The sequence below is a fragment of the Ochotona princeps genome, chromosome 7 (assembly GCF_030435755.1).
Source record: "Ochotona princeps isolate mOchPri1 chromosome 7, mOchPri1.hap1, whole genome shotgun sequence".
In the NCBI taxonomy this organism is placed as follows: Eukaryota; Metazoa; Chordata; class Mammalia; order Lagomorpha; family Ochotonidae; genus Ochotona; species Ochotona princeps.
In genome coordinates this window covers 60,498,032-60,525,194 of record NC_080838.1, presented here as the reverse complement: position 1 = coordinate 60,525,194, position 27,163 = coordinate 60,498,032, and the positions used below count along the sequence as shown (strand labels likewise).

The 27,163-nt window shown below is 37.2% G+C and overlaps 1 protein-coding gene across 1 annotated transcript in view; it reads right to left on the bottom strand.

Moving 5' to 3' along the window:
• Positions 1 to 27,163, bottom strand: part of PTPN13 (protein tyrosine phosphatase non-receptor type 13) — a 188,933-nt gene that overhangs the window by 94,047 nt on the left and 67,723 nt on the right. The window contains exons 4-7 of the mRNA XM_058667102.1: positions 23,427 to 23,492; positions 20,765 to 20,950; positions 16,888 to 16,975; positions 6,725 to 7,288 (exon numbers count right to left, since the gene is read on the bottom strand). Of these exons, the coding sequence (XP_058523085.1) occupies positions 6,725 to 7,288; positions 16,888 to 16,975; positions 20,765 to 20,950; positions 23,427 to 23,492 (904 nt within the window). The remainder of the gene's footprint in view (positions 1 to 6,724; positions 7,289 to 16,887; positions 16,976 to 20,764; positions 20,951 to 23,426; positions 23,493 to 27,163) is intronic.

Sequence of the window (27,163 nt, the reverse complement as noted above, 5' to 3'; positions counted from 1 at the left end):
CAGGTTGTGGGAATACTACAGTACATCCAATAGTACGAATTCCAAGTCAGTGGCTCATAACCAAGCATCTAATGCCAATCTACAGAGCAAAACATAGAGTGTGTATCATCATTAAATCCAAAAGATATAGGGGCATTTTTCAACTACTCCTATTAGTAAACAGGGAATATCTCAGAGCACAACAGGTAGAAAAGAAATGCAGTGAATAAAGAAAAAGACAAAAGATGATTTTATGCTGAAAAAGAAGAAATAAAAACAAAATAGAGACACACAAATGTTAAACTAATTCCAAAACAGAAACCTAAGCTATGTGTCTTCTTGCCCCTTTCTTTCCTGTACGTATGTGGAGTAAGGCTAACTGTTAACAATCACAGTAATAGTCCACTGAACACCAACCACTCGTTTTTGATGGTTTACTTCCTTATCTTGCCAGCTCTAGGGTGAATAACCTTAAAGATTCAAACAGAGTAGCACCCTGCCATTGTTCCCAAACACTATCACAATTCAGTATGCAGCATAACGCAGCTCTGTCTTCACCCCGTGCAATGTGGTTTACTACAGAGAGAAGCAAATGTGCTTTATTTTCAGCCTTTAGTTCTTGTCTTAGTACACTAAAATTATCTAATTTTATTGAGAGACAAGAGGTTCGTTAGACAACTGGTTGGATGACAAACTTGCCAGACAGTAAGAAAGCTTTCCCATCAAAGTATCTGGACTTTTAAATATTAAGCTGGCACACCCACCAGCATGAGCTGGAACTGGAGGCAGACTGGGTCATGCCAGGATACAGTACCCATTGGAAAATGCCAAGAGAAGGCAGGCCATGCCAGAGTGGGTCACAGGACCTACCAACACACATGAGAGCTAGGGGGAGAAGTGCAAGCCTGGTATGGGAGCAGCATGGGCTCCCCTGCTGGGCCACTGCTCTCACTGGTGAGCATTGAGAACCAGGGATGGGGCCAGGCCAGGCTGCACAGGGCAGGGATACAATACCTGTTGGCCTGCATGTGAACTGGGTTACTGGGAGAGCCAAGCTGGGCTGTTATCCACTGGTGTATGCATGGGCCAGAGTAAGTGTAGGCTGTTTGGGCTTTGTAACAGCATTGGTGGCAAGTGCTGGGACTGGGGACAAATCCTGCCAAGTTAGACTGCAGAACCACCTGGAGAGTGCAGGCTCTGCATGGAAACTCTCTGATGGGCTGCAACTCCCACTGGTGAGCATGAGAACCAGGGCTGGGAGTGGGACTGGTTAAATAGGTGGTGGCACCTGCTGGCATGAGTATGGGCTGGATAGTGGGGTTGGTTGTGTTGAGCTAGGCTCCAACACCCACTGATGCGTATGAGAGCTGAATGGGATGTAGACTGACTGGACTAGTCTGCTGCATATACTGGCAAACACAAGAACCAGGGCTCGGGGTGGGTCTAACGGGGGCTGGGGAGCCACTGGTGTACATGAGGGCCAAGTGCGTTGCTGGCTGGGTTGGGCTGGGCTGCTGCATCCATTGGTTTGCATAAGAAATGGGGCTGGAAACAGAATTGACCCAGCAATTGCAACTATCAGTGTTCATAGGCTGATGTGTGTGACGGACTTAGCTAGACCCCTTACTGGCAAGCACACACAAGAGTCAGGTCTGGGATCACCTCAGACAGGGTGTATTTGGAGATCTGCTCCAACTGAACTGCTGGACTCAGAACTCCAAGCATGGGGAGAAGCACAGGATCTGTAGACTGTGGAATGTATATGCCAGAACTGGGCTTCCTCAGTCACTAGTGAATGGTATGCCCAGATGCACATGGAGGATATAGCAGTCCATTGGAGCCTGCAGAGGATGTCTTGTACCATAGCAGGGGAAGGAAGACAGAACAAATTGTTCAACTACCCCAGCCAAGCATTGACAGCAAATATCTAGGTGAATGGAGACTCTAAGGTGGACTATGTTAGCCAGTAGACCTTGGAAGGATTTTCTCATCCTTGGAGCAGCAAAATCAACAGCATTTCAGAATTACTGAACTATTGAAACCACTTAAGTAGAACCCTTGGAACATGCTCCACATTAAGGCCCCTGGATGACATCAGGTGGTCATTCCCCATTCCCAGGAACTAAGATGGTTGGGAGACTGGGTGCTGCTTTCCCCCTTATCAACCTCCTGCCCCCAGATACAGGAGCAAGAAAAAGAAAATTTGGAAACAGTGGCCTCATTCACTTTCCTCTAATCCTCAACCTTTCCCCATCCTCATCAACTATGTAAACATCACCATAAAAATTAAATTGGCAGAGTGAAAGCATCATATACTGGAGATCAGCAGACCTGAATTCATAATGTAGCTCTGTTATGAATTACAATTTTGCATCTCCTTTGGCAAACCAACTATTTTGCGTGGGTGTCTGAAAATGAGCTGTCTGGCTGAAATGGTTCGATTCCTTCCAGTTCCAAATTCAATGATATTCCAAGGACTGCTCACCCCAGGCTTGCTGAAGAGATTCTGTGTAGGTGATTTGGGGAAAAACTCATGTTAAGAGCATGGGACCTGGTCTCAGGACAGGCCTATGCATGTGAAGGTGAAGCAGACAACCGTATTTCAATGAATTCAATGATCCTCATTACCTACCCTGAAGGACATAATGAAATTGAGCAATTTCATTTCTTTTGGTTGTTATATTAACTGATGAATACTGGAACACATTTACAATTTTTTTTAGAAGTAACATGCAATGGAGAATTTTTAGACTGCAGCTATGAAAATCCACAATGGAAATCTGCAATCCTCATATGATGGGTGGGAATGCAATCACTAACTAGTTATACGATCCTGGGTAAGCTATTAAATCTTCCCAAGCCCAAGCACATGCTTAGATAACATGTGTTGTAAGATTTCTTGTAATTCTAAAACTAGTGGAATTCATTAGCCACTGTCAAATTTAAAGACCACAAAAGCCACACAGGGAGTTTTAGTGAAATGTTTTAAAACACAAATTTTTTTTAAAAAGTGTGTACAATAAAATGTGTACAGTAATAAGAACTACTGTTCTGCTTGACCATTCATGAAAGGATCTGCAGAGCCTACTTTTCATGAGAATTAAGTGATATTGATGGGATTGATACTATTTTCTGGTTTTTATTCTTTGTGTGCTAGTTAAAATCTTTGTACTAGTAATTAGTATTTTTGTTTGCACAGGTAACATGAATTAGCTCACCTTTAGGAAAAAAACACAAACTTAAATCAGCTAGTTACTCAACTATTTAAGATTCCTAAAATTCCTTTCAAATAATGCTTTTGGCTTGAGGCAAATATGATTTATGATTAATTTCAAGCACAATAACAGAAGCTTATTTAATGTGGTACAAGTATTTCCACAATATAATAAGTTTCACATTTTCTAGTTTAATTTTGTTGTAAACTAACTTTTAAGGGGAAAATAAGTTATGATCTTTTTAAGTGAAAATACTTCTGACAACTTTTCAACAGCAAGGACAAAAAACAGGATTTCAGGACAGAAACCGCCCTGTTTCAAACAATTCAAAGCATATTTTATTTTTAAAGAGACAGTTTTTCCTTTGTATCTCCTGTGAAAACCTTAAAATTTCAAAGTCTGGAAATCATATATCATAACTAATTAGCCTTTGAACAAATAAAGCTCAATAAAGATTGTAACATCGTTATAGAGGATGCACATTTGGACAAAAATGTTGGTCCTTCGGAGTTTCAGTTACACACACACACACACACACACACACACACACACACACACACACCCCACCTAAAAAGAGAATAGGCTGGGACTGGAGCTGTGGTGTCCTGGCTACTCCACTTCTGATTTAGCTCCCTGGTAATTGCCTGGGAGAACAATAAAGGATGGGCAAAGCCTTAAGCCCTGAACTCTTGTGGGAGACCCAAAAAGCTCCTGGCTCCCAGTTTTGTACCATCCCAGTTCTTGTAGCAGCCATATGGGGAGTGAATCAGTGGTTGGAAGATTCTTTCCCTCTGTATATTTGCCTTTCAAATAATTTTTTTTTCAAAAAAGGATAATAGTTCATATCTACTACAATCTTATGTTTTGTTATAGTAATCAACAATCACCCAAACAAAATATATTAAATAGATATTGCAGTATAATTTAATAATATATTTCCATTCACACTTGATTTTTTTGTTGTTGCTGTTAAATTATCAAACCAATATCCAAGTATAAGAATATTTCTGGTCTGGGCATTGGGCCCAGCAGTTCAGAAGCCCATGTCTCATGATACAGTGCCTGGGCTCCAGGATACTTGCCCCCAGTTTCCCACTGATGCAAACCTTGAAGGGCAGCACCGACAGCTCAAGTAATTATGTTCCAACCACTCATATGGGTCACCTGGATTAAGTTGTTCCTGGTTTTAGCTTTTGCACAGACCTGGCAATCATGAACATTTGGGGAATGAACCAGGTGATGGGATCTCTGTCTTCCTCTGTCTTCCTGCCTATCGAATAAATCAAAATTTCAAAATATGTATTTCAGTGGCCGGCTCCATGGTACAGTGGGTAAAGCTGTTGCCCACAATGCCAGTATGCCATATGGGTGCCAGTTTGAGTCCTGGTTGCTCCACTTCTGATCCAGCTCCTTGTTAATCTGACTGGGAAAGCTGCAGAGGATGGATGGTCCAAGTGCTTGGGCCCCTGCATAGATGTGAGACCTGGAGAAAGTTCCTGGCTGTGGCTTCGCCTGTTTCAGTCAGTCCTGGCTCTTGTGGCCATTTGGGGAGTGAACTGATGGATGAAAGACTTCTCTGTTTCTCTCCCTCTTCCTGCCTCTCCCCCTTCCCCACTGCTCTCCGTAACTCTGATTTTTAAATAATTAAATCTTGTTTTTTAAAGGTTGAATGGGAAATTAAACTTCTGAATTTTTATTTTGTGTTGGAATGTTACCAGATCAAGATTATGCTATGATGCTTATGTAATGCATGCTCTTGCAGTCAACAGATGGTGATTCAAGTAACTGGGTCCCTGTCATCAGTTGGGATACCTGAACTGAGCTTCTAGCTCCTGGCTTCAGCATCACCCAAGCCTGACATGTCCCAACCACAGCTGTTATGGCCATTTGGAGCACGAGCGGCAGATAGAAGCTTTAACTTTATTAAAAGATTGACTTTACTTTTATTTGAAAGGCAAATTTACATAGAGAATGAGACTGAAAGATCTTTCATCTTTTGGTTCATTTCCCAAATGGCTACATACAACATCTGGAGCTAAGCCAATCCTAAGCCAGGAGTTTTTCCTGGGTCTTCCACATGGGTGCAGGGGCCCAAGGACTTGAGCCAACCTCCATTACCTTCATAAGTAGAGAGCTTGATTGGAAGTAGAGCAGCTGGGATATGAACCAGCATTCATATGGGACACCAGCACTTGCAAGTGGAGCATTAGCCTACTGAGCCACCATGCCAACTCCAACCCCTCATTAAGTTTTAAAAACCCCTCATACAGGAACATTTCATGAAGTTGCATGGTGTTTTTAAAAATGTATGTTATATGCAAATTCTTAATATCTAAAACATTCAATGATTTCTTTCAAAATTTCAAGTTTTAAAAATCAATTTGGAGTTCCTAAATTGAAGAATATTACAAAAGCACAACTCAGATCCATGCTTAAATCTTAAGCACAGAGCAATAAATCTTTAGCAGATACAGGCAATTTGTGAATCAGAAATATTACACTGGAACAATGACCTTAAAGATGACTATGACTCTTAACTGGAACACTTCTTCGAATTAGGAAGCACCTAGAGATCTCCATGAAGCAGTTGCATCCCAGGGTGTATTTAGGGCAGTAACAAGTTTTAATATTAAAAATAAACAGCATCAGATCCAAGATTCTTAGTTGTCTTCTCTTATAGCTATTTATGCTAATTAGCCTTTATTCACATATCCAGAATATAATCTTATTCCATTGCATATACTGTGTTTTTGTGTGCTTCATATTTTTAAACACAGCTTTTCCCTGGAATGATAAGAATTTAGTATTTAGAATTTAGTATTTACACTCTTCACACTAATATGATTAACTGGTCACTTATTACCTAATCTATTTTTGGCAAACCCACTTTACCTATGGAATAACTTAGATTTGAAGAGACCACACCCAACTGCTTAAAGATCACACAACAACCAAATATGAGTCATTCAAGAGTGTCTAACTCTAAATCTTGAACCAAAATGCTTTCATTTTAAAACTATGGGATTAAAATTTCATTCCAGACCCAACAGACTGTCATCTTCATCGTGTTTTGAGACTGTTAATCTGGGCTATACTGCTCCGGCACTGTGCTATTCTGCCTCCCTAGCTGTGCAGATTTCGACTGCTTCTCATGGATGTCAGTCATTTATTGAACCCTCTTATAAGGCAGTGGTGATGATGGTGCTGTAGAGGATGAAAAAGAAGTAGAGAACACGTCTCCAAGTCCTGAGAAGCCTAGAAAATAAAAATACACAACTCAAAACATCATGAGACTGTATATCAAGAATGGACTGGGCAGGTTTCACAGGAGTGATTTTGTAGAAGCAGGGTACTTTGATTAGGTAGTTGAAGGAAGGGAAAACACAAATTCGCAAAGAAGCAAGAAACTAACATATATTTCAAGGTTTTGAAAATGAGACTTTAAGGACGGTTTAATGACCCTTCTTTATTTCAAAAACACAATTTTAGGTACTTCAATTTAATTCTCTCTCAAATACAAAGTTACTAACCTTCTACATTCATGGCTTCTCTCAGAACTTGAAGTTTCTTTTGTCTCTCTCGGATCCGGTCCAAAGCACTTGATATTGCAGAGGAGTTGGGCAACTCTCGAGTGGGAAACACTGGATCTGGTTTCTGAGGACCAAAGAGATCCAAAGCTATACTTCCGTCTGAGTATCTTGCCTCTTTCTTCCTAGGAGTGGTTGATGTCCTTCCTGTTACAGTCGCAGGGTGACAGCGACGATATCCTCCAATCTCTCCAGAAGAGGAGTCTCTGTCAGTTGTGCACAGCAAGTCCATGGATGAAGCCCAGATCTTTTTCTTCGGGAGTCCTTCAATGCCTTGAAGAGGTTTTTTTTCTGGACCACTGGTTTTGAATGGATAAGGGGAGTCAGTATTTTCAGAATCTTCATGTCCAGAATTGAGATCTGATGAGATGTCCTTGAAATATTCCTCTTCATCTTGTGTGTCTCTGATGGACAGAAATCCCATAGACTTACTAAGCCCTTTGTTAAGGAAAGTCTGACAGAATGGAGCCTTGTGTATGTCTAGTACATCAGATGTAGTGCTTCTTCCTGGAATGATAAGAATCTATGATGTACACATAGAATGTTTAGAAAATAAACTGGACCGTAACTCACTATGGACAATGAGCCTGGTGGCAATATCCCAATTTCTACAAATGAAGGATCGGTGCTCTTATTGGATGATTAATCATGATAGTGGAAGTAGAAAGACACACTATGCTTTTCCAACTTTCCAGAGTAAAAAGTTTATTAGCTAATAAAATAGACAGCATATTTTGAGTAGTATTTTATATTCACTAAAGGTGAACTATTTAATTAAAAAAATAGATAGAAGTGTCTGACTACCATGAAATGATTTGGGTTAATAGCAGGATATACGGTGTTCTCCTTTAACTTCTAAAGGTGTAACTGAAACATGTATTACATTATTTTAAAGCCCTGGTATAATCTGGTTTGCTAAATAAGTATGTTCAAAGAAGTAACAACATATTCTGACCATACAGTGGATAGAAATAAGCTGACATTAAGAATTTGTAAGTTTCAGAGTTTTATTATACTTAGCTATGCTTTTATAAACTTTCACTGGATTTGAAATTCACATAACTTCAAAATCAGATGAAGATGTTTGCTTGACAAGATCACTGTAATGGTCTTGTACTCTGCTCCTCAAGCTATTTCCCACTTAGCTCAGCAGCCAGAACTGCTGCCTCCCCAGGCATGTTAGTAGGAAGATGGATCAGAAGCAGCCAGATCAAGTGCCTCCTATAATTGACACTCTTGTATGGGATGTGGGTGTCCCAAGCAACAGCTTATTAATCCTGTTAGTATACAACCCACCTCCAGGACTACCTTTGAAAAATATACATCCCATGCTATGTTTAACAAGTCTTAGTGGCATAACTGTACTTCATATAAAACCTAAAGTAATTTCAGTTTTACCACTTGAATCCTTAGTCTCATTTCTACCTTTTCCATTTGTTCCATATCACAGGTTTTTATTTACAGTGTCTTAGGCATTAGGGTCTTTGTATATACTCATCCTTTGTCCTGAACATGGCTTCAGACTTTTGTCAAGATTGATTACTTCTCATCCTACACTGTTCTTTTTTTAAATTAACTCATTTTATTTATTTAAAAGGCAGAGAGGAAGAGAAAGAGAGAGAGAGAACTCTTCTGTCTGGTGATTCACAACCCAAATGACTGCAACAGCTAGGACTGGGACAGACAGAAATCAGGAGTCAAGAATTCAATTGATGTCTCTCTTATGGGTCACAGGGACCCCCAACTTCTTTGCTGCCTGCCTGAGCATGCATTTACAGGAAGCTGGAATGGCAAGAGCCAGGACTGGATCCAATAAGGGATGATGGTGTTTTAAGTAGTCAGTAACCCCTGCAAACACCTGATCTTTATTTAGCCTCATTTTAAATAGAAATCTGTCACACGAGTGTATTTGGTCTTCACTGTTACATCAAACATCACTTTCCTTTAGGTAATGTATGTTTCCTATCATTATACTAATGCTGAGGCTTACAACTGCTAAAAAGGCAGCTCCTCAATAATTACTGCTTTATAGCTGCTGACTTTATTTTTTGTCTTAATGCAAATTAATTAGTTAGCAAGATATTTCAGTTGAAGTTTATTAAAAGTCTAGGAAGTTATTTTAAATTCTGGAAGGCAGTACAAAATGAAAATGAAAAGAATTCATTTAAAACTCACACTAACTTTTACTCTACTCTCACAAAATGAGGTACCTAAAAATAATTAATGAAAATTTAAAAGATGTTTATTTTGTTATTAAAAACTGAAACCCATTTATACTTTTTCTTATTTTTTTTAGATTTATTTCTTCATTTGAAAGGTGGAATTACACAGAAGAAGCACAGACACAGAGAAATCTTACATTGGCTGGCTCACTCCCCAAATGGCCAGAGCTGCGCCACCCCGAAGCTTCATATGGATCTCTCACACGGGTGTAAGGGCCATAGGACTTGTACCAATTTCCACTGCTTTCCCAGACACATTTGCAGGGAGCTGGACTGGAAGCAGAGCAACTGGGACTTGAATTAAAGCCCATATGGGATACTGGCACTGCAGGTGGTAGTTAAGTGCTAGGTCACAAAGCCAGTCTCAAAATTATTTCCTAGCATGTGTATCCATGAACTTTTTAAAGATCCCTTAAATGTCACATTTATGACTCAACTTTCTCTGTGAATTTAAGAATCACATTTTAATAGGCAAGTTAAAATCTCATGGCAATTACTTATAAGAAATTGTATGAGTCATAGTTTTGAATAGACAATTGAGAACTGAGCTGGAAAACCAAGCTGGGAGAGTAGTTACACTCCTAAGGAAATAAGGTGAAATGTTAATGAAGTATGAAACAAGGTTTAAAATGATGTGGATGTATTAGAGGCACTCCAAACCACAAAAACATTAAAGGAAAACACTGATTACGAATGAAAGCAGAGAAGAAGCAGCAGGAATGTGATATTTGCAGTCAGTGGGGTTGTCCAGTGGATCTATTAGCTTACGATTTCTTTTGCTTACTCTTTGGAGGAAAAAAAATATAAGTTTGGGCAGGCACATGGGTATAAGTTTAAGAAGCAGATTTTAGCTGATACAAACACATTATTTCTAAGTCAATATTCCTAAATGGCAGAAGTCTCATCATATTTGCCATGTTAATTATGCTTACTATCTTCAACTAGAGAAGTGGGCATATAATTATCCAACATTACACATTTTTTTTCTGCAGAAAAATTCACACAAAATAAAAATGTAACATTTTAAGAAAGATTTATCTATATATTGTGCATCAGCATTGATGCAAATATATTTTTATAAAAGTTTATTTTAGGAGCCAGTGTTATGACACAGCAGTGTGCAGCACCAGCTTCCCGTCTGGGTGTCCAGCCTGGCTGCTCCACATCCAGTCACACTCCCTGCTAAAGGTCGGAGAAAAGGCGCAGATGATGGCTCACATCCTCTGGTCCCTTCACCCACATGGGAGACCCACAATAAGCTCCTGGCTTGTGGCCATTTGGGGAGTGAATCAGCAGATGGAAGATCTCTATTTCTCTCTTTAACTCTGCCTGTCAAATAAATAAATACATTCTTTTAGAAGTTGCATTTCATATATTTTATACCTTTTAATGATCTGTGTACTTTAGAATTTACTGTGCATGGGTGACATGGTTGCTTCTTTAGTTTACTATTGTTCACAGCTGTTGCCAATATTTCCATTAAACTAGGGTATTTCGTTTTTTACTTGTTTAACTTCTTATTTGGTGAAGCATTAAGTAATGAGATTTTAAAAGATGTTATCTCGAAAACTTAAAAAACGGGGAGGAGGAGAAAGGGTAGGATGGGGTAAAGGGGAGAAAGTGAACAAGAAAACATTGTATTCTTAGAATTGTATCTACCTACTATATTGTATCTGTTAAAAACTAATTAAAAATTAAAGAAGATTTCATTTATTCGAAAGAGTTACAGAGAAAGAAAGAAAGATACAGAAAAAAATCTTCTGTCCTCTAGTTCACTCCCCAGATGGCCACAACAGCTAGGCTGGCGCCAGGAGCTTCTTCTGGTTCTCACGTATGGGTGGCAGGGGCCCAGGCACCTGGGTCATTTCCATGGTTTTCCTAACACATTAGCAGGGAGCTGGATCAGAAGTAAAGTAGCTGGAACTTGATCTGGTGCCCATATGGGATGTTGGAGACCCACATGGAGGCTTTATCTGCTCTGCCACAATGCTAGCTCATGAAGTACTTTTCATAATTCAGCTCTGACAATTACACATTGTACTAAATAATTATATAATTGCACAGCATCATAGTTGTTTTATGTTACTAAAGCACTAGGGAAGAATATTTCGCTTATCTAGGAACTCAAAGGGAGAGTTCAAATACAAAGGTGAGGAGAAACAGAATTCCAGGCTCACATAAATCTACCACTCTAGTGAATATAATCTATTGTTTTTAATACTAGTACCATTTAACAATTATATTGGAGACTAAAATTGTGCAATTTCTTCAACTGCTTTCCAAACCATTGTAAACATGTCTCCAGGTTACTAAATGGCTAATAAACAACAATGGAATGATGGAATTAAGTATATTTCACTATCTGGTTTGATTACTGGAATTAGAGTTTGATTAAGGGATTTGTTATTTTTTTTCCACTGAAAGTGCTGACTTTGGAGCTACAATTAAACTATTTCTGGTGAAACGTTCCTTGATGTTTCTCATCCTGGTAGAGGCAGATGCTCCTACTTCACATACAATGCATGCTGGACCTCAATGTGGACAACTGTGTAGCTGTGTTAACATTATCCATCTAGTCTGTATGTCATCATTTCCATTCCCTCCCCTTCCCTCACCTCCAATTGAAATGGTAGTATAAGTTTATTCCTTTTTGTGTATTTTCAATTCCTGATAAAATAGATTCCCAAAGCATCCTTGATGAATGGATTGATTATGCAATTGTTTGAACCTTTTGAAGCAAATTTAGCTAGCACAGTCTACCAGAAAGACTGCTGTCAACTGCTCTGGGTTTTAACTCTATTTTTCTATTCAATCCAGGGATTTGGGAAAGCCACATAATATCTATTTTTTTCCTCCATCTACAAAAATGTGGATATGATTTATTATATCTCTCCTCCGAGATGACAGGACAAATGAATTAACGCGTATGAACTACGATGAGCTCTTCAGTACCAGGTCAAAATAAAATTCTAAAATATACCTCTCTTTTCCATTTCTCCTTTATTTCCCTATTTATATAATTATCTACTGAGAAGGGATTTAAAAGTTTTTTTTTAATCTTATTTTTTTACAATGTTTACAATAATTTAAAAGTTCTTTTGAGAAGAAATACTGGCACCAGAAATCAGATTTCCCATGAAAGTGCTAGATTTACTCCATCATAAAAAGTATAAAGCTGACCACAAATGGATTTCGTATCTTTTGGGGAGATTGTGAGTTCAGAGTTTATCCACAGCATTAAATTACATGCAATCATAAACATCCAGGTTTAGAATGAAATCACAAGCATTTTCTTAAACATTGCTGAAAAGTAATAAAATGAAATACAAGTTATAAATAAAAGATTTTCATAATATAAAAATCTTTATAATGGAAGACTTAAATTGAAAAGAAGATAATTTTTTTTAAGGTTCATTGTGTTTTATTTGTGCTTTATGGTTAACATTACCTTTAACTGGCTACCATTGTTAATCTTTCCCCTTACATGTATCAAGGATCACAGCATCTCCTGGAAGTTAATTTGAAAATGACATATCAGTATTAAAAAAGGCTCGTGATCCTTCATCTGTCCTCATAAAATGGGCCCCGTACACCCAGACAAGTAACACAATAGCATCAGCATGCCCAATTCTAAAGCACTATATCATGCTGATCTGATCATGGTTTAGGTTTCCACCTTAAGCTTGGCAGGAAATGTTTGATTTCTTTCTGCTTACTGAAGCCATTTTATCAGCATTTGCGGTGTTAAGTAACAAGGAGGAAGAAAGCAGACAGAACTCGAGGTTTAGGCCTCACTGTCTGTGATAGCTCCCAGGGGTAAGAAAAATGACCTCTTAAAATTGAAGAAAAAATTTTACTAAATTTTAGTTGAACAATTAAATAGCCAAATATAAAGTGTTAATCCTAAATTTTCTCATTTCTTTTAGTCTGTGTACTTCAATGTCCATCTAGGCATTTTGTTTATTGAAGACTGAGGTCAGCATATCACCATGTAAAGGTTTTCGCTGAGGTGTACATTGCAGAGAATGCTTTATCCCTCAGGGAATATGAGAGTTAAGAACTGCCACTGCCCCTAAAGGACACTGATACTCTTCGAGAGTAATTCTTTAGGAGGCATTTTCCTTTTTCAAATGTGCAAACTCCTGAAATCAGTGTATGCTGCTGGTTAACAGCTGTGGACTGCTTCTGTCTGGTAATGGCTATAATTAGTTTATTTATATGGAATCAATCCAAGAAGTGAGGTTTTACAAATTTGAAAACGAAAAATTGAGAGAGCCCCTATGTAATAATATTGTGGAAAGCAATGACTAAAAAGGCCTAAGGAATCCTTTTCCATCATCGTCATCTCAAAAAAAGCTATTAAATAAATAGAAGGCCGTATAAGCATTTAATGAGAGCTTATTTTAAGCAACTAATTGTAATTTAATTAAATTCTCCTGAGTTTATATACAGGGCAGATCTTGTCCAATAAATATTTTCCAATATGACCAACAGAGAATAAAAATTAATGACAGCCTCTTTAAGGAATTCACTTATATGTTTTGTAATGTCATCAGTCACAACTTAAGACAGTAATACTAAATCTTCCTTAGTATTACAAAGTTACAAATAAAAGACATTATAATGTGGTTTAATACTGATATTTTGTTGTTTTAAGAAAAAGGTCCTACCCATTGTAAAACTAGACGGGAAATCAATGGGGGTGGGAGGAGGGACCTTGGGGAAGAGCAAAGGCAACCCCAGAGCCTATGGAACTGTACCATAAAACAAAATGAAATACTTTTAAATGTAAAAAAAGAGAAAACTGTCCTATATATGGGCTAAGATAGTGAACTACAATTTCTCTTTATACTTTCCTTGAAACCTAGTGATTAAAATAAATAAATTCTAGTGTCACATATTTCTTTATAGAATTGTGAAAGAATTATCTTACATTTCTTATTATATTGCATCTCAAAATCTAATACTTCAAAAAATCTTTACAAATAATCTCTAATAACGCCCTTTAAAATAGTATGATGGGCTGGCATTGTGGCTGGCATTGCCAGTTCCACACAGGTACTGGTTTGAGTCCTGGCTGTTCCACTTCTCTTCCAGCTTCCTGCTAATGTGTCTGGGAAAGCAACAGCAGATGGCCTTAGTAACTGGGCTGGATGAAGTTTCAGCTTCCTGGATTCAGCCTAGCCCATCCCTTCCTGTTTGTGACCATTTGGGGAGTGTACCAGAATCACTGAAAGTAACATAATTCAACTAAGATGAAACTTGAAAATCTTTAAAATCTGGCAAATTAATTATACATGGGAAGTAGTAACCATGTTTTCTTTCTGTAGACCTGTGATGGAGACGAAACAGAATATGAGCTATACTATGTTATATATGTATACACATAAATATATGTAAAATATGTATACAAACATTTTTAAAAAGCACAAATGTCTATTAAAATAATCATTAATTATATAAATTTAATTTACCAAAATCACTAAGTAACACACAAGCAAATGAATCAATTTCATAACATGGCCACTTGATGGTAATAGGAGGTGAAAGTGAGGGACTACAGAAAGAAATTGAAGAAATAAAAAACTAATCAGAAAAGAGAGAGAATGGTATATATCATGTATGTGTGTGTCTATATATATGAGGGTATTTCACAGAGTTCATGGAAAATAGAATAAAGTTTTATTTTGGTGCCAAAAAAATTTAAAATTCATGTATTGATTTTTCATAAAATGTAAACCTTTTCAGGAGCCCTTCTATGCATAGATTTCACACTTTTTTGTACCAAAATAAGCTTATTTTTAAATCCCATTTCCCCATAAACTTCATGAAATACTACCACATGCAGAAGTTTGATAAAGAAGCACTTGTAAGAAGAGATTAAAAATATTTTTATAACTGCCACCAAAGCATTGTAATCTGTAAGTTAAGGCATTTTTTAACCTACATATAAACTAATAATACATGCATCGGAAAATAAACTTGATATAGCCAGACATAAATTCATTATGTTAATGATCTAAAAGCCCAGATGCCTTTTCAGAAAAATAGTTCTTATTCAAGTAAGTTAAAAAAAACACCCAAACAGTCCTTCAGTAACTGCCTCATTACAAACTCACACTATTAGAAATGATTTGGACTTCTTAATGTAATCAGTGCACTTTCTTAGGTATTAGAGTCTGAATTTGGTAAAACTTTTGGTCCAAATAATCAGATACGTGCATTTAGCTTTCATAATGAGACTTTTTAAAAATAGTCTTTTAAATAAGACAGCTGTTTCTGACTATCTGATTAAAAATTAGAGACCTTAAATTTTTAAAGCCATTTCTTAGACAACAATGATTAGAACATCAGAATATACTTAAGCAATCCATATGATTATTTCTCCTTAGCTTCAAGCTCCCAGATAATAAAATTTTTCTCCCACAAAATATTTTTGTAAATGTTTAGATGATCATGATTCTGTCGTGAGCAGAGAGAACAAAGACTAACAGCAAAATGGAGAGCTCAACTTAGTAAGTCTAAAACTTAGCACTAAAAATTGAAATGATCACAGAAAAGCTTATTTTGGGGGGCTGATGCTGTGGTACAGCAAGTTAAGCTATCACCTGTGCTGCTGACACAACGTGTAGGCGCCTGTTTGAGTTCTGACTGCTCCTCTTCCCATCCAATTCCCTGCTAATGTGCCTGGGAAAATAGCAGACAATGGTTTAAATACCTGGGCTCCTACACTCACATGGGAGACCTGGATGAAGTTCTTGACTCCTGGCTTTCACCTGACTCAGTTTTGGTTGTTGCCTACATATGGGGAATGAACCAGCAGATGGAAGATTTCTCTGTCTGCCTCCCCCTCTCTGTAACTCTGCCTTTCAAACAAATACATTTTTAAGGCTTACTTTTCCTACTTTAAGTGTTTGAAGTTTCTATTCATTTCTTTACAAATGAATGTAATAATTGTCACAGGAACCATAATTATACAATGTTACTGGTGATTAGCAAAAGCACTACTCAGCGTAACTTTTTATTTAATAAGCATCATAGTGTTTAATAACCTTAAGTCATAAAATCAAGTTAGTGTGTTGTGACTAGCATTAAAAACAGAAACAGATAGAAAGGATTAGAATGCAGTAATAATGTTGCTTTCTGGAACTTCTGCTTCAGTAGTGTTTACTTCCATAAAAATATATATACAATTATTTGGTCATGGTTTATAAAGTATTTTTAACATAAAAATATCATGATAAAGTAAATAAATGATGTAAAATACTAGCAAGGGCAATCATTTACTGTCAGAATGCTGACTGTATTAATAATGTCTTTGGGGGCAGGTATTTGGCACAGCCCTAGCGAGGATGCCTGGGGTGCCTGCATCCCATTTTGGAGTACTTGTGTTCAAATCCTGGCTCTGCCTCTGATTCCAGCCTGGGAGGCTGCAGGTGATGAATCATGTGCTTGGGTGCCTGCACCTACACAGGAGATCCAGACTGAGTTACAGGTTCTGGCTTTGTCCGGGCCCAGTCCTGGCTGTTGCAGGCATTTGAGTAGTAAACCAACAGATGAAAGATTTCTGTCTCCCAGTTTCCCTCTCCCTCTGCTTTTCGAGGAAAAAAAAAAAAAAAAAGAAAGAAAAAGAAAAGTGACAAAGCTAGAATTCCACTCTAAAACATTAACATAAATACTCTAAGAACAATGTTGCTTATGTAACTTCAATGGATTTATATATTAAGCTAGCTAACATTCTGTTTCCTGTCTCCACTTGGTATGCCTATGTTCTAATCACAGTCACTATTGTTAGTTTCCAAGATGAGCATAACTTTTGTAAGATAAAAGAAACAATCGAATGAGTTTAAAGCCTAAAAATTCCCTATTTATAAACACTCTTACCTGTTGGTAATCCTTTTCCTCTCAATCGGTCTCGAATAGCCTGGTTTCGATCAGGTTTTTGTTCACTGTTATGGGAGAGCTGATCCGTCTGTATACAGGTAATCAAAATCAAATTTGACAAAACATTTTTGCTTCTGTTTTCATGCAGTTGTCTACAGAATGACACTAGTTATAGTCAGGACACATCATTAACTAATGATGCTCAAATGAAATTTATACACCCAAGTACCAGCTAATTTTTATTCAAGATATTAAAATGCATGAAGTCATTATCAAAGAATAATCTTAAAACTGGGAATACAGTTAACCAGAGAAAAGTATGTAGTTTAAATGAAATCTATTTAAAAATATTAAACTTGAAAATTTCCTCCCAATTGAGAATCACTTTCATCTCACAAGTTAGATTTTAACTTTGAAAACACATTAATGTTGGTATAATGAAACTTTCCTTGATTGTAACTGCTGAAGACATTAATTTAACTTTTTTGAAATAATTTCCTAGATTTTGCCCATCAGAAATTACATTTGAGAAATGCTATTTTTAAACTAAATGAACATAAATTGAGGTTCTTTTGAGTTCTCTTTATGATCACATTTAGTCTTCAATAACTTTAACAAAGGACATTCGTTTAAAATAAGGCATCTTAAATTAGGACAAACTCCATTATGAATATGTAAAGGTAGATGAGAAATGTTAAGGCATAAGTGAAGGAAAGAGAACAGTAAAGAGAAATGACTTAAACTTGGCTCCAAGAGCATGTATATGTGTTTGTTTACACGTATACATACATAAATTTTAATATTCTTCCATCAGTGAAATGCATTTAAAATGGATTAAAAACTTAAGGCAGTATATTCAACGATAAAGTTCTATGTTTTCTACCTTTGAAGACCTACATGGAAATGCTTCTGAAATAATGTTATCAATTAAATTGTATAAGATATACAACTAGATGATACTCTACTATCAATAAACGAAAATATTATGCGTATCCCACATCTTTGGAAATCTGGGTAGTTAAGCAACTATTAAAAATAGCTGTTACTGAACAGTGGTTTTATGCTAGATACTGCTTTAAGTGCCTTACACACTATATGAATCCTCAAAACAACTTCATATGGGATATTCCTATTATCCTTAGGTTACAGAAAAGGGAGAAATGGTGAAAGAACTTGTGAGGGCTTTAAAACAATTAATCAATACTGAAATAATTATCTTCACAACTGTTCAGTAGTATGGGTGGTTAGCACATATTACTATCTCATTTTATAGATAAGGAAAATTAAGGTCAAAATATTAAAACCGTGTAAGAACCAGAACAAGTAAACTAGATTTTTGACTTTTACTTTGTGCTAATTAATTTTAAGTGTGTCAGGAACAGGAGCACTCCAGATGGATTCCACACTAGTGGAAGACTAACTGATCCCATCAGCTACTGGTGACCACAGATTCTGAGTGGCATCCTGGGACTTGGGGTCAGAGACCCAGGTTCCAGTTCTGCTTCTGTCATTTACCTTATGTGTGGGCATGAGCCAGTTATTTAATCCTACTGAAATTTAGCGCTCACTTTGGCAGCACATATACTAAAATCCTACTAAAATTTAGTTTTATCATCTCTAAAATGAGATGATAAATTCTTCTAACCTGTGGTTAATATGATGAATAAATGTGATAATTGACATAAACTCCACGGCACAGTGCCCACACTGATAAAAAGTAACAGCTTCTGGAGCTGCTTTTATTCAATGATGTCCAGGAGACTAGAAACAACAGTGGAAAGGTGGGGGAAGTGCTTTCACTGTTGGTGAAAATTTACCTTAGTAACACAGAGGCTCCCTGTACACTGCTTCCAACGGATCCTTCCAGTCTCCTTTCCCACTGAACAACCCCTTAATACAACCCTACGCCAGACTTAGACCAGACTTGTTACTGTTCCCCAAACACATCCTGGTGTTTCTCATTTCACAGCATTTACCCAAGGCTACTTGCTTCTATCTAACCTACAGGATCTAGTTCAGGTAGCTATACTTTGCATCCTTTTCCTTCAAATTCTTAAAGATTTTCAAGATTTTTTCTTAGTTATTCTTTATTGCCTTCTTTGTGTTTTATAATTAAACATATGGTGACAGCATTTTACATAACAGCTCCTAGACCAAATATTTTATTTAGTCTTTTACAGTCTCTATTCAGGTCTCACACACAGATGAGCAATAATTAATTACCACATCGAACTCAATGCTTTTCTGTAATATGAGAAACTACTTGATAGATAACAGGTCTCCCATGGAGGGATTTTTTTTAATGTAGAGATAGAGAAGAAAATATTGTCAGCAATTTTACTACAGCAGTAAAGTCAGAAAAGAACAGTCTTACAGAAATGATAGTGTAACAGAAAGATTGTTGGACTAATAGGAAATTTAAGTCCCACAGTGTCTGAATATTAATTTTCTCAACTGTAAGTGGAAGATTTTTTACAGAAAATTAGTGTTATGAGAAAATTTGAAGAAAAAAAAATCCCTCCAGGAGTAAATAAGCTTGGGAAATATTTCATCTGCATACTAATTATCCCTCTTGAAGGTTACTAATAGGTTTAGTATTTTAAGAGTTCTGAGAAGTTAAGGCAGCAAAAATACATTTTACTTCTTTTAATAATTTTTCTCAAGTTCACCTGGTCATAGACAAAATTTCTAACCAAAAAATTACTTTTGAAACTATGTGGAAATTTTGGTTTAGATAAAGGGACATTCACAGATTTTCAGTAGTTTTGTCATTGCTAAAAACAAAAACAAAACTCATGCAAAAATATGGTAAATAAAACTAGAACTACTTTGTTAAAGAAGGGAAATGAGCAACCATGCCTAAGGATTCTATCCAGTCAGCCTCTGCTACTGACATTCCTCCTCACTGCCAAATACAAAGCATCGATGTGGGGAGCGTTTACAAAATCATTTGTCTAGATTTCTGAGCCCATTTCTTATAAATGCAAAACATATGGGATTTCGGCATATTCCTGGCAACCATACAATATCTTGATTAAGATGGGGGAGCTAAACACTGGGAGTTAAGGAAATAATGGACACACAGAAAGAACGTTGTATTAAATAGCAAATTTGTAGCCCACACAAACATCATGGGTCACCACTCAGGGACCGCAGCTATAGAGGACAAGAAGCAGATAAAGTTCAGATCTGGATCAGGAATCAGAGTTCAAGGTGTATCCAAGCTAGGGCAAAAAGCTTATAATTTAAGACGGCGAAGCATAGGTGTGACTACTACATAAGGAGTTCGTCATTCCTGGGATTCTTCATGATCAAGATAAGAGAAAACTTGGAAGAGTCTACTTCTTGGGGTAACCTGGCAAGGAGTACAACCGCTGCCATTCTGAACACATTGGGTCTACACAATATGGGGAGGGTTGGGGGAAAACCTAAGAGGTAACAGGCAAATGCACTGTCAACAAGCAACAGGATGTATGTTTAAATATCTCTGAAACTCACTTTATATGTTAACATAACTTTACCCATGTGCTCACCATACTACTACCTTTTGCTAGAAGCTCCTTCCAAAAAAAAAGTCTAGTAAAACAGACAGGAGCAGACATTTTCAGATTAAACATTTCTTGTTCTGTACTTTCTGAAATGAAGTTCTAAAAAAAAAGCCAATTCTCATAAAATCTCAGACTAAGTTACGGCAACAGGCTTCCAAGTTATAAGTATTATTTCAAGTAAACAACCTTAGACCAAAAAATTCAATTTCCTACTCCTAGTCTTCACTGAAAAGATGCTATCTATATAAAAGTAATATCTTTTAAGAAAAAACGCTGATACGATAGATTGAAAAGTTGAGAATTCCTTAACAATTGAAACTGTAGCTTACCCCTGAAATATTTCCCAGAACCAGTTTTACTAACTGTTTCACATAGGAAAACGAAGGTGCACAGTTGCTATTCCTAATGTGGGCGCTGCACGCATCTAGGACAGTCCGAACAGAAACTCGCGCATAAATAACATCTTCACACATTCCAAGCAGTATGCTGTTGAGATGATCTCCAAGCTTGATGGGCTGAATTAAAAAAAAGAGAAAGCCATGTTAATAAATATGAATAAACCTCTTTCTAATACAGAACAAGTCATTCTAGGAATTGAGGTAACTGTACTAAACATACTTCAAATACAGGAAGGAAATGAATCTTTCTCTGTTAACAGATACCTCTTACTATGTTTTACCTTTCTATGGTCCCAAAAAATTATTAGCAGAAAATGGTTAACCAATAGAAGAAAATATTACAGAAATACGATTTTTTAATATGATGAAGAAGTTGAATTCTTGATATTCAGGTACTATTATTGAGATGTTTTGGCAAGCAATTACTACACACATATAATTTGAGAAACTATTTCCCAGTAACCAGTAAAATATAATAACACATTATCTTTTTGATATCATCATGGTAACTTAAATGTGATTTCAAATACCATAATGATTTAACATCATTTAAATATGAGCTCTTACAATGCTGGTGAAGAACCTGGATGTTTTCTGCCTTTTGTAATTTATGCCTTAATGGCTTGGCTGGGGGCTGTGTGAACTCCAGGCCTGACAGTCTACGTGACACCCGGCAGGACACCTAGCAGGACACCTAGCAGGTCACGTAGGCAGACCACTCCTCAGGAAGGAGGTACCTGATGTTTGATAAGGCCCACCGCCCTATAGCTCAGCGATTTGTACTTTTTGAAAGTTGCTTGCTTCAAACCCACCAATACAAGCCTGCTAAATCATGACTGTATAATTAATAGCCTAAAATGTATAAGAACGCTGGGCCGTTAAACCTGGGGCTCTCGCTCGGGCTCACTCTCTCATTCTTTTCTGTCCTCCCTGCTGATCCTGCAGCAGCCTAGGCTGCGGCTGCCCCTCCCCCGCCCAGCCTTCTTGGGCTGGGGGAGAAGGCTGGGAGACCTAGAATAAACCACCTTTATACCTTAGCACCAACTTCAGACTTGATGATTTTCTGGGGATTTCAAAATCTGGCACAACACTGGGGCAACAAAGAAACCAGAATTTGATATTTTTTTCAACTAGTTAATAAAATTTGTAAATATTATATCCAAATGGCTAATAAGCATGTGAAACGGTGGCCAACATCATTACTCACTAACAAATAGAATTAAGACCACAATGCACTATACATTGGATTAAATGGTTAAATAAAAATGTTGACAATACCAAGTATTAGTAAGGAGTGGAACAGTTGGTACCTCTAGACAAATGCCTTCTTTACCAGAACAGCTGGTACCCTCTAGACAAATGCCTTCTTTACCATGCTTCCACTTCTTATTCCTTTGGGTATTATTCCATCCTTTACGTGTTAGCATGGATATAGTGCCCTTGAAGAAATCTATCTTAGTCCTAGTCAGAAATCCAAGTTCTGCTTTTCCATAGCACATTCTGCACTAACATAGAATTAATCGCCGCCACATGCTATATAAGGCATGCTCTACCTTTAAATTATACTAAGTATTCCAAAATTATTATGATTTCTGATCATTAAATTCAAGTATGCATTTCCCCTCAAATTTATAACTTATTGACTTTGTTTCCAGTTATCAGAAAAGAATTTCAATTATAGACTGTAATCTCATTTGACATGTAAATTAGATGGATAATACATGAAACTAATATGTTATGTGATAATCCTTTTCATTTCCATCTGTAAAGTTAAAACTGACAAGAGGAAGACAATATACAGCATATTTCATATAAAGTGAGATGCAACCAAATTGAACATCCCTCATTTTTTATGGATGTTACTATGTTTGAATTTGAGTAAAAACCTAAAATGCTTGCTACTTCTTCAATTTAACTAGAAAAAACACCCCCAGCTATTTTTCATTTTGACTTCATGTGTAAAAAAAACCTCTTAATTCCACATGTAGCTTTGCTTTGAATTTAAATTCTTGTTCAGTTACTGTTTATTACTATGCAAATATTAGATCTTAGAAATCAGAATTATTTTAGAAAATAAAGACTAGAAGTAGCCCAATGGTCAATGGAGCCCAGGACCTCAAAAGTATTAAATTAATATCTTAATCTGGTACAACAGAGCAGTAAAGTATGACTCTGAAAAGCCAGGAGGAAAAGAAAAAAACAAAACAATGAAGGTCTCTGATACTGAGACATAATTCCAGCTAGAATTTCCACAGGTTTTATATGAAAAAAGTTACCACAATTAGCACAAGAATAAATTTATTAATATTTCCTACTGTCCGTCACTAAATTAGAACCCTCTGGTTTCTCTAAAGACAATGACAAGGCTGGCTCCATATCACAGCCTGAGCTGTTGAAACCTGGTAGCGACAGCTGCAATTCTAAGACTAACTCAGAAGTAATATTTTAAGTACTTTATTGCTGGGAATGTGTGACAATACTGATGTGAACAGAGAAATGCTGATGTATCTGACAGGGGGCTGGAGACCAGATACAAACACACAGAAGAGTTTTCAAAAATTTGTAGAATTGTAAAATTTAAAAAATGACTTACTTGGCTTTGAGGTACTTCATGATCAGCCCCCCAATACAGTGTCATCCCAAGAGAATAAATATGGATCTAGAAGCAGAATTTTAAAAAATTTATGCAAAAATAAAATTTAAAACCGAGCAAGTACCATTAAGAATTTTTTTATTTCAAATATAACAAGAAATTTGAAAAACCATCATTTTTAATATTACATAAAAGTGTGTGAGTATGTAAGATAATAGACTATCCTTCCTACCCACCCCAACTATTTCCCCAGTCTGTCCTCTATTGGTAATCATTTTTATTGATCATTTTATTGATCATTTTTATTGATATACTAAAAGTTCTTTTGTGCAATTCTGAGCAAGTATGAATATTTATTCAAATCTCCCTCTTTCATAAAGGTTAAAAACTAAAATATACTCAGAAACATTTTAAACTTACCAATGGAAACATTTCCATATGGATGCCTGGAGAATTTGTCTTTCTTACTGTTGTACAAAATTCCATGTGTAGTTGGAACATTGTTTATTTAATTAGTCTGTATTAATGGGCAATTAAGATTTCTTTCAGGGGTGGGTATTGGCACAGTACTTAAAATACTGCTTGGGAACCCTATATCCATATCTGAATGGCTGGGTTTAGGTCCCAGATTGACTTCTGGTTCCCAGATTGACTTCTGGTTCCTTGGAAGACAGTCATTGAAGGGTCAAGTACTTGGCTACTCGTCAGTCTTCTGGGAAACCCAGAGGAGTTCAGGGTTCTTGTGTTTGGTCTGGCCCAGGCATTTGGGGGTGAACTAGTAGATGGAAGATCGATATCGATCTCTCTCTGCCTTTCACATAAATAAAATTAGGCAAATAATGCAACAACAATCATTATAAAAAGGGCTTCACACTGTCACACAATGAAGTAAGTTGGCCAACATCCTGCATGAGTGATATTTCGAGTCCTAGACATTCTGATTTTCATGTAGTGTCCAGCTAATGCTTCTAGAAAAGAACTGGAAACTGGCCCAAATACATGGGCCACCGCTAATCATGTGGAAGTTCAGGACACCTTTCTTGGCTTCTGGTCTTGGTCTGGTCCGACTCTGGTTATTGTGGCTACTTAGAGAGTGAACCTGTGGGTGGAAGATCTCCATCTCTCTCTGTCAATTTGCCTTCAAATAAATAAAGCAAAACATTCCTTTAAAAGATTTCCCCCTTAATTTTACTATTAGAAATAATGCTCTTTTTTTTTTTTAAAAGATTTATTCATTTTATTTCAGCCAGATATACACAGAGGAGGAGAGACAGAGGAAGATCTTCCATCCTATGATTCACTCCCCAAGTGAGCCGCAACGGGCTGGTGCTGCGCCGATCCGATGCCGGGAACCAGGAACCTGTTCCAGATCTCCCACACAGGTGCAGGGTCCCAAGGCTTTGGGCCGTCCTCGACTGCTTTCCCAGGCCACAAGCAGGGAGCTGGATGGGAAGTGGAGCTGCCGGGACTAGAACCGGCGCCCATATGGGATCCCGGGGCTTTCAAGGCGAGGACTTTAGCTGCTAGGCCACGCCGCCGGGCCCTAGAAATAATGCTTTGACAGACAGACATAGGTGTCTTTGTAACAAGCAGGTATTTCTTGTAAATTAATGAAACCACATACAGTTTTCATACATATCATTAGATTCCCTAGACAGAAGTTTTATCAATTTTGTACCTCTACTAGCAACATACAACAGTTTTTCAGAAGCTTTGTCCATAGAGTATATTAAAGATCTGAATTTTTCTCTATCTAAAAAGTAAGGAATAAAAATCTCAGTGCTATTTTTTTATAACTAAATGCAGTAATAGGAAAGGTATATACCCACTACACAACACTATACAACTCTATACCCACTGTACAATAGTGCCTTTTTCGCCAGACCTTGGCAATCACTTTCCTATGAATAGATACCCCTGAGTGAAATCGCACAGTATTTGTGTCTTTGTGATTGCCTTATTTGGCCAAGTGTAATGTCCCTGAGGTTCTTCTGTGTTGCAGCGTGTGACAAGATTTCCTCAAAATTTTAAGGGGCTTATTTATTATTTTGAAAGGTTGAGAAAAGAAGAGAGGTATCTACTATTTATTGGTTAACTCTCCAAAAACCAAGTCAAGGCCAAGATGAAGCCAGGATCCAGGAATTTCTTCCAGGCTCCCATGTATGTGGCAGGAACCCAAGTGCTTGTGCTGTCACCTGCTGCTTCTGAGGTAGAAGCTGTGTCAAAAATGTGGAGTAGCTGGGATTCAAATCAGGTACTCTAACAGTATTCCAAGGAACAGCTTAATCCACTGGCCACAAAGTCTGCCCCTCCTATTCTTGGCTTATTTTCCAAATGCCCATAATAGATGGAGCATTGCTAGACCAAAGCCAGGAGCCTGGAACTCCATTTAGATCTCCCATATGGGTAAGAGGGACACAGGAACTTTAGCCTCCCAGTATACTAACAGTGAGAATGAACCCCTATAATACAAAGGCAGGACTCCGCTTCACATCTGTCCCTTAGCCCAAGGTGTCCTTATCTGTTCTTTTTCGGAAGGAACTCACTGAATTGAGTCAGTGATACAACTGGCTCAACCAGGTTCTAATAACCAATTCAAGGAATCATTTGCTTGTCCAGTAGACGAAACCCTTTTGGGTAGTACTATCATGAGGGGTTTGTGTAAGGAAATCCCAGGTCTTGAGCAGATGGTAATTACCACCCACTTAGAGTGGTCCCAAGTACCAAATAAAGCCCATCTGGCCATCATAAGCATTCCTTAAAGTACATAGTATCACTTACATTAATGATTATATGAAAATTTACTGTCAGTTGGTGAAATAGCCATTTTCCACTCAGTTACTATTTATGGCCATTTTCTCTGTTCCCACTAACCAAGGGTCTTTTTGTTTTTTACTTGTTAAACTTAAGCCACCTCCCTGTAATGCAAGTGTAAAAGATATAATCTCAAAACCTAGACAAAAACAAAGAAAGGGAGAGGGGGAGAAGGATGAGGGGAAATGCAAGTAGCGAAGAGTGGGAAAGAGGAAAGAGGAGTGAGGAAAAGAACATAATTATATTTTCAGAATTGTATCTACAAACTACATACAGTCTGCTAAAACTAATGAAAAGAATTTTTTAAAGTGATTATGGACAATCCAGATAGGAAGAACAAATAATTTATAAACTTTGGGTGTTCAACATAAATTCTATTGGATTAAGCAATTGCTCTCTTTATGTATATATAAAAAACCCAGCTTTATAGTTTGATTATAAAAAGTTGCCAAAAATCAAAAACATCAAGAATAGCTTAAATAAAAATACATATACCTTAAACTTTGAATGCTCTGATACATTTACGAAAATTCTTGCAATCTGTGGTTGAATCCATGGGAACAGAACCAACGGATAACGAGGGCCAACAGCACTAGCATATATATCTGTTTCCCCGACCTTTGCTTTGCTTATGTCATTAACAGAATAGGATCAAAAGACTGCCTTTCATTTTCTTTGCAATATCCCAAAGGAAGGGAAGAGGTTGGGAGAATGTTGGGTCCATATTTACAGGTTTTTTTTGCCTTCATTCTTTGCTGAGGTATCTCCTTGGCCTGTCAGATGTATTTTCTTTATTCAATCTTGCTAGTACGCTCACTGTTTCACATTTGCAATTCTGCACTGTGTGAAGCAAGGGCCTCTGATCCAGCCATCTCCAATAACAACAGCAAAATCTGAATTCTATAGAGCGAACATAATTTAAA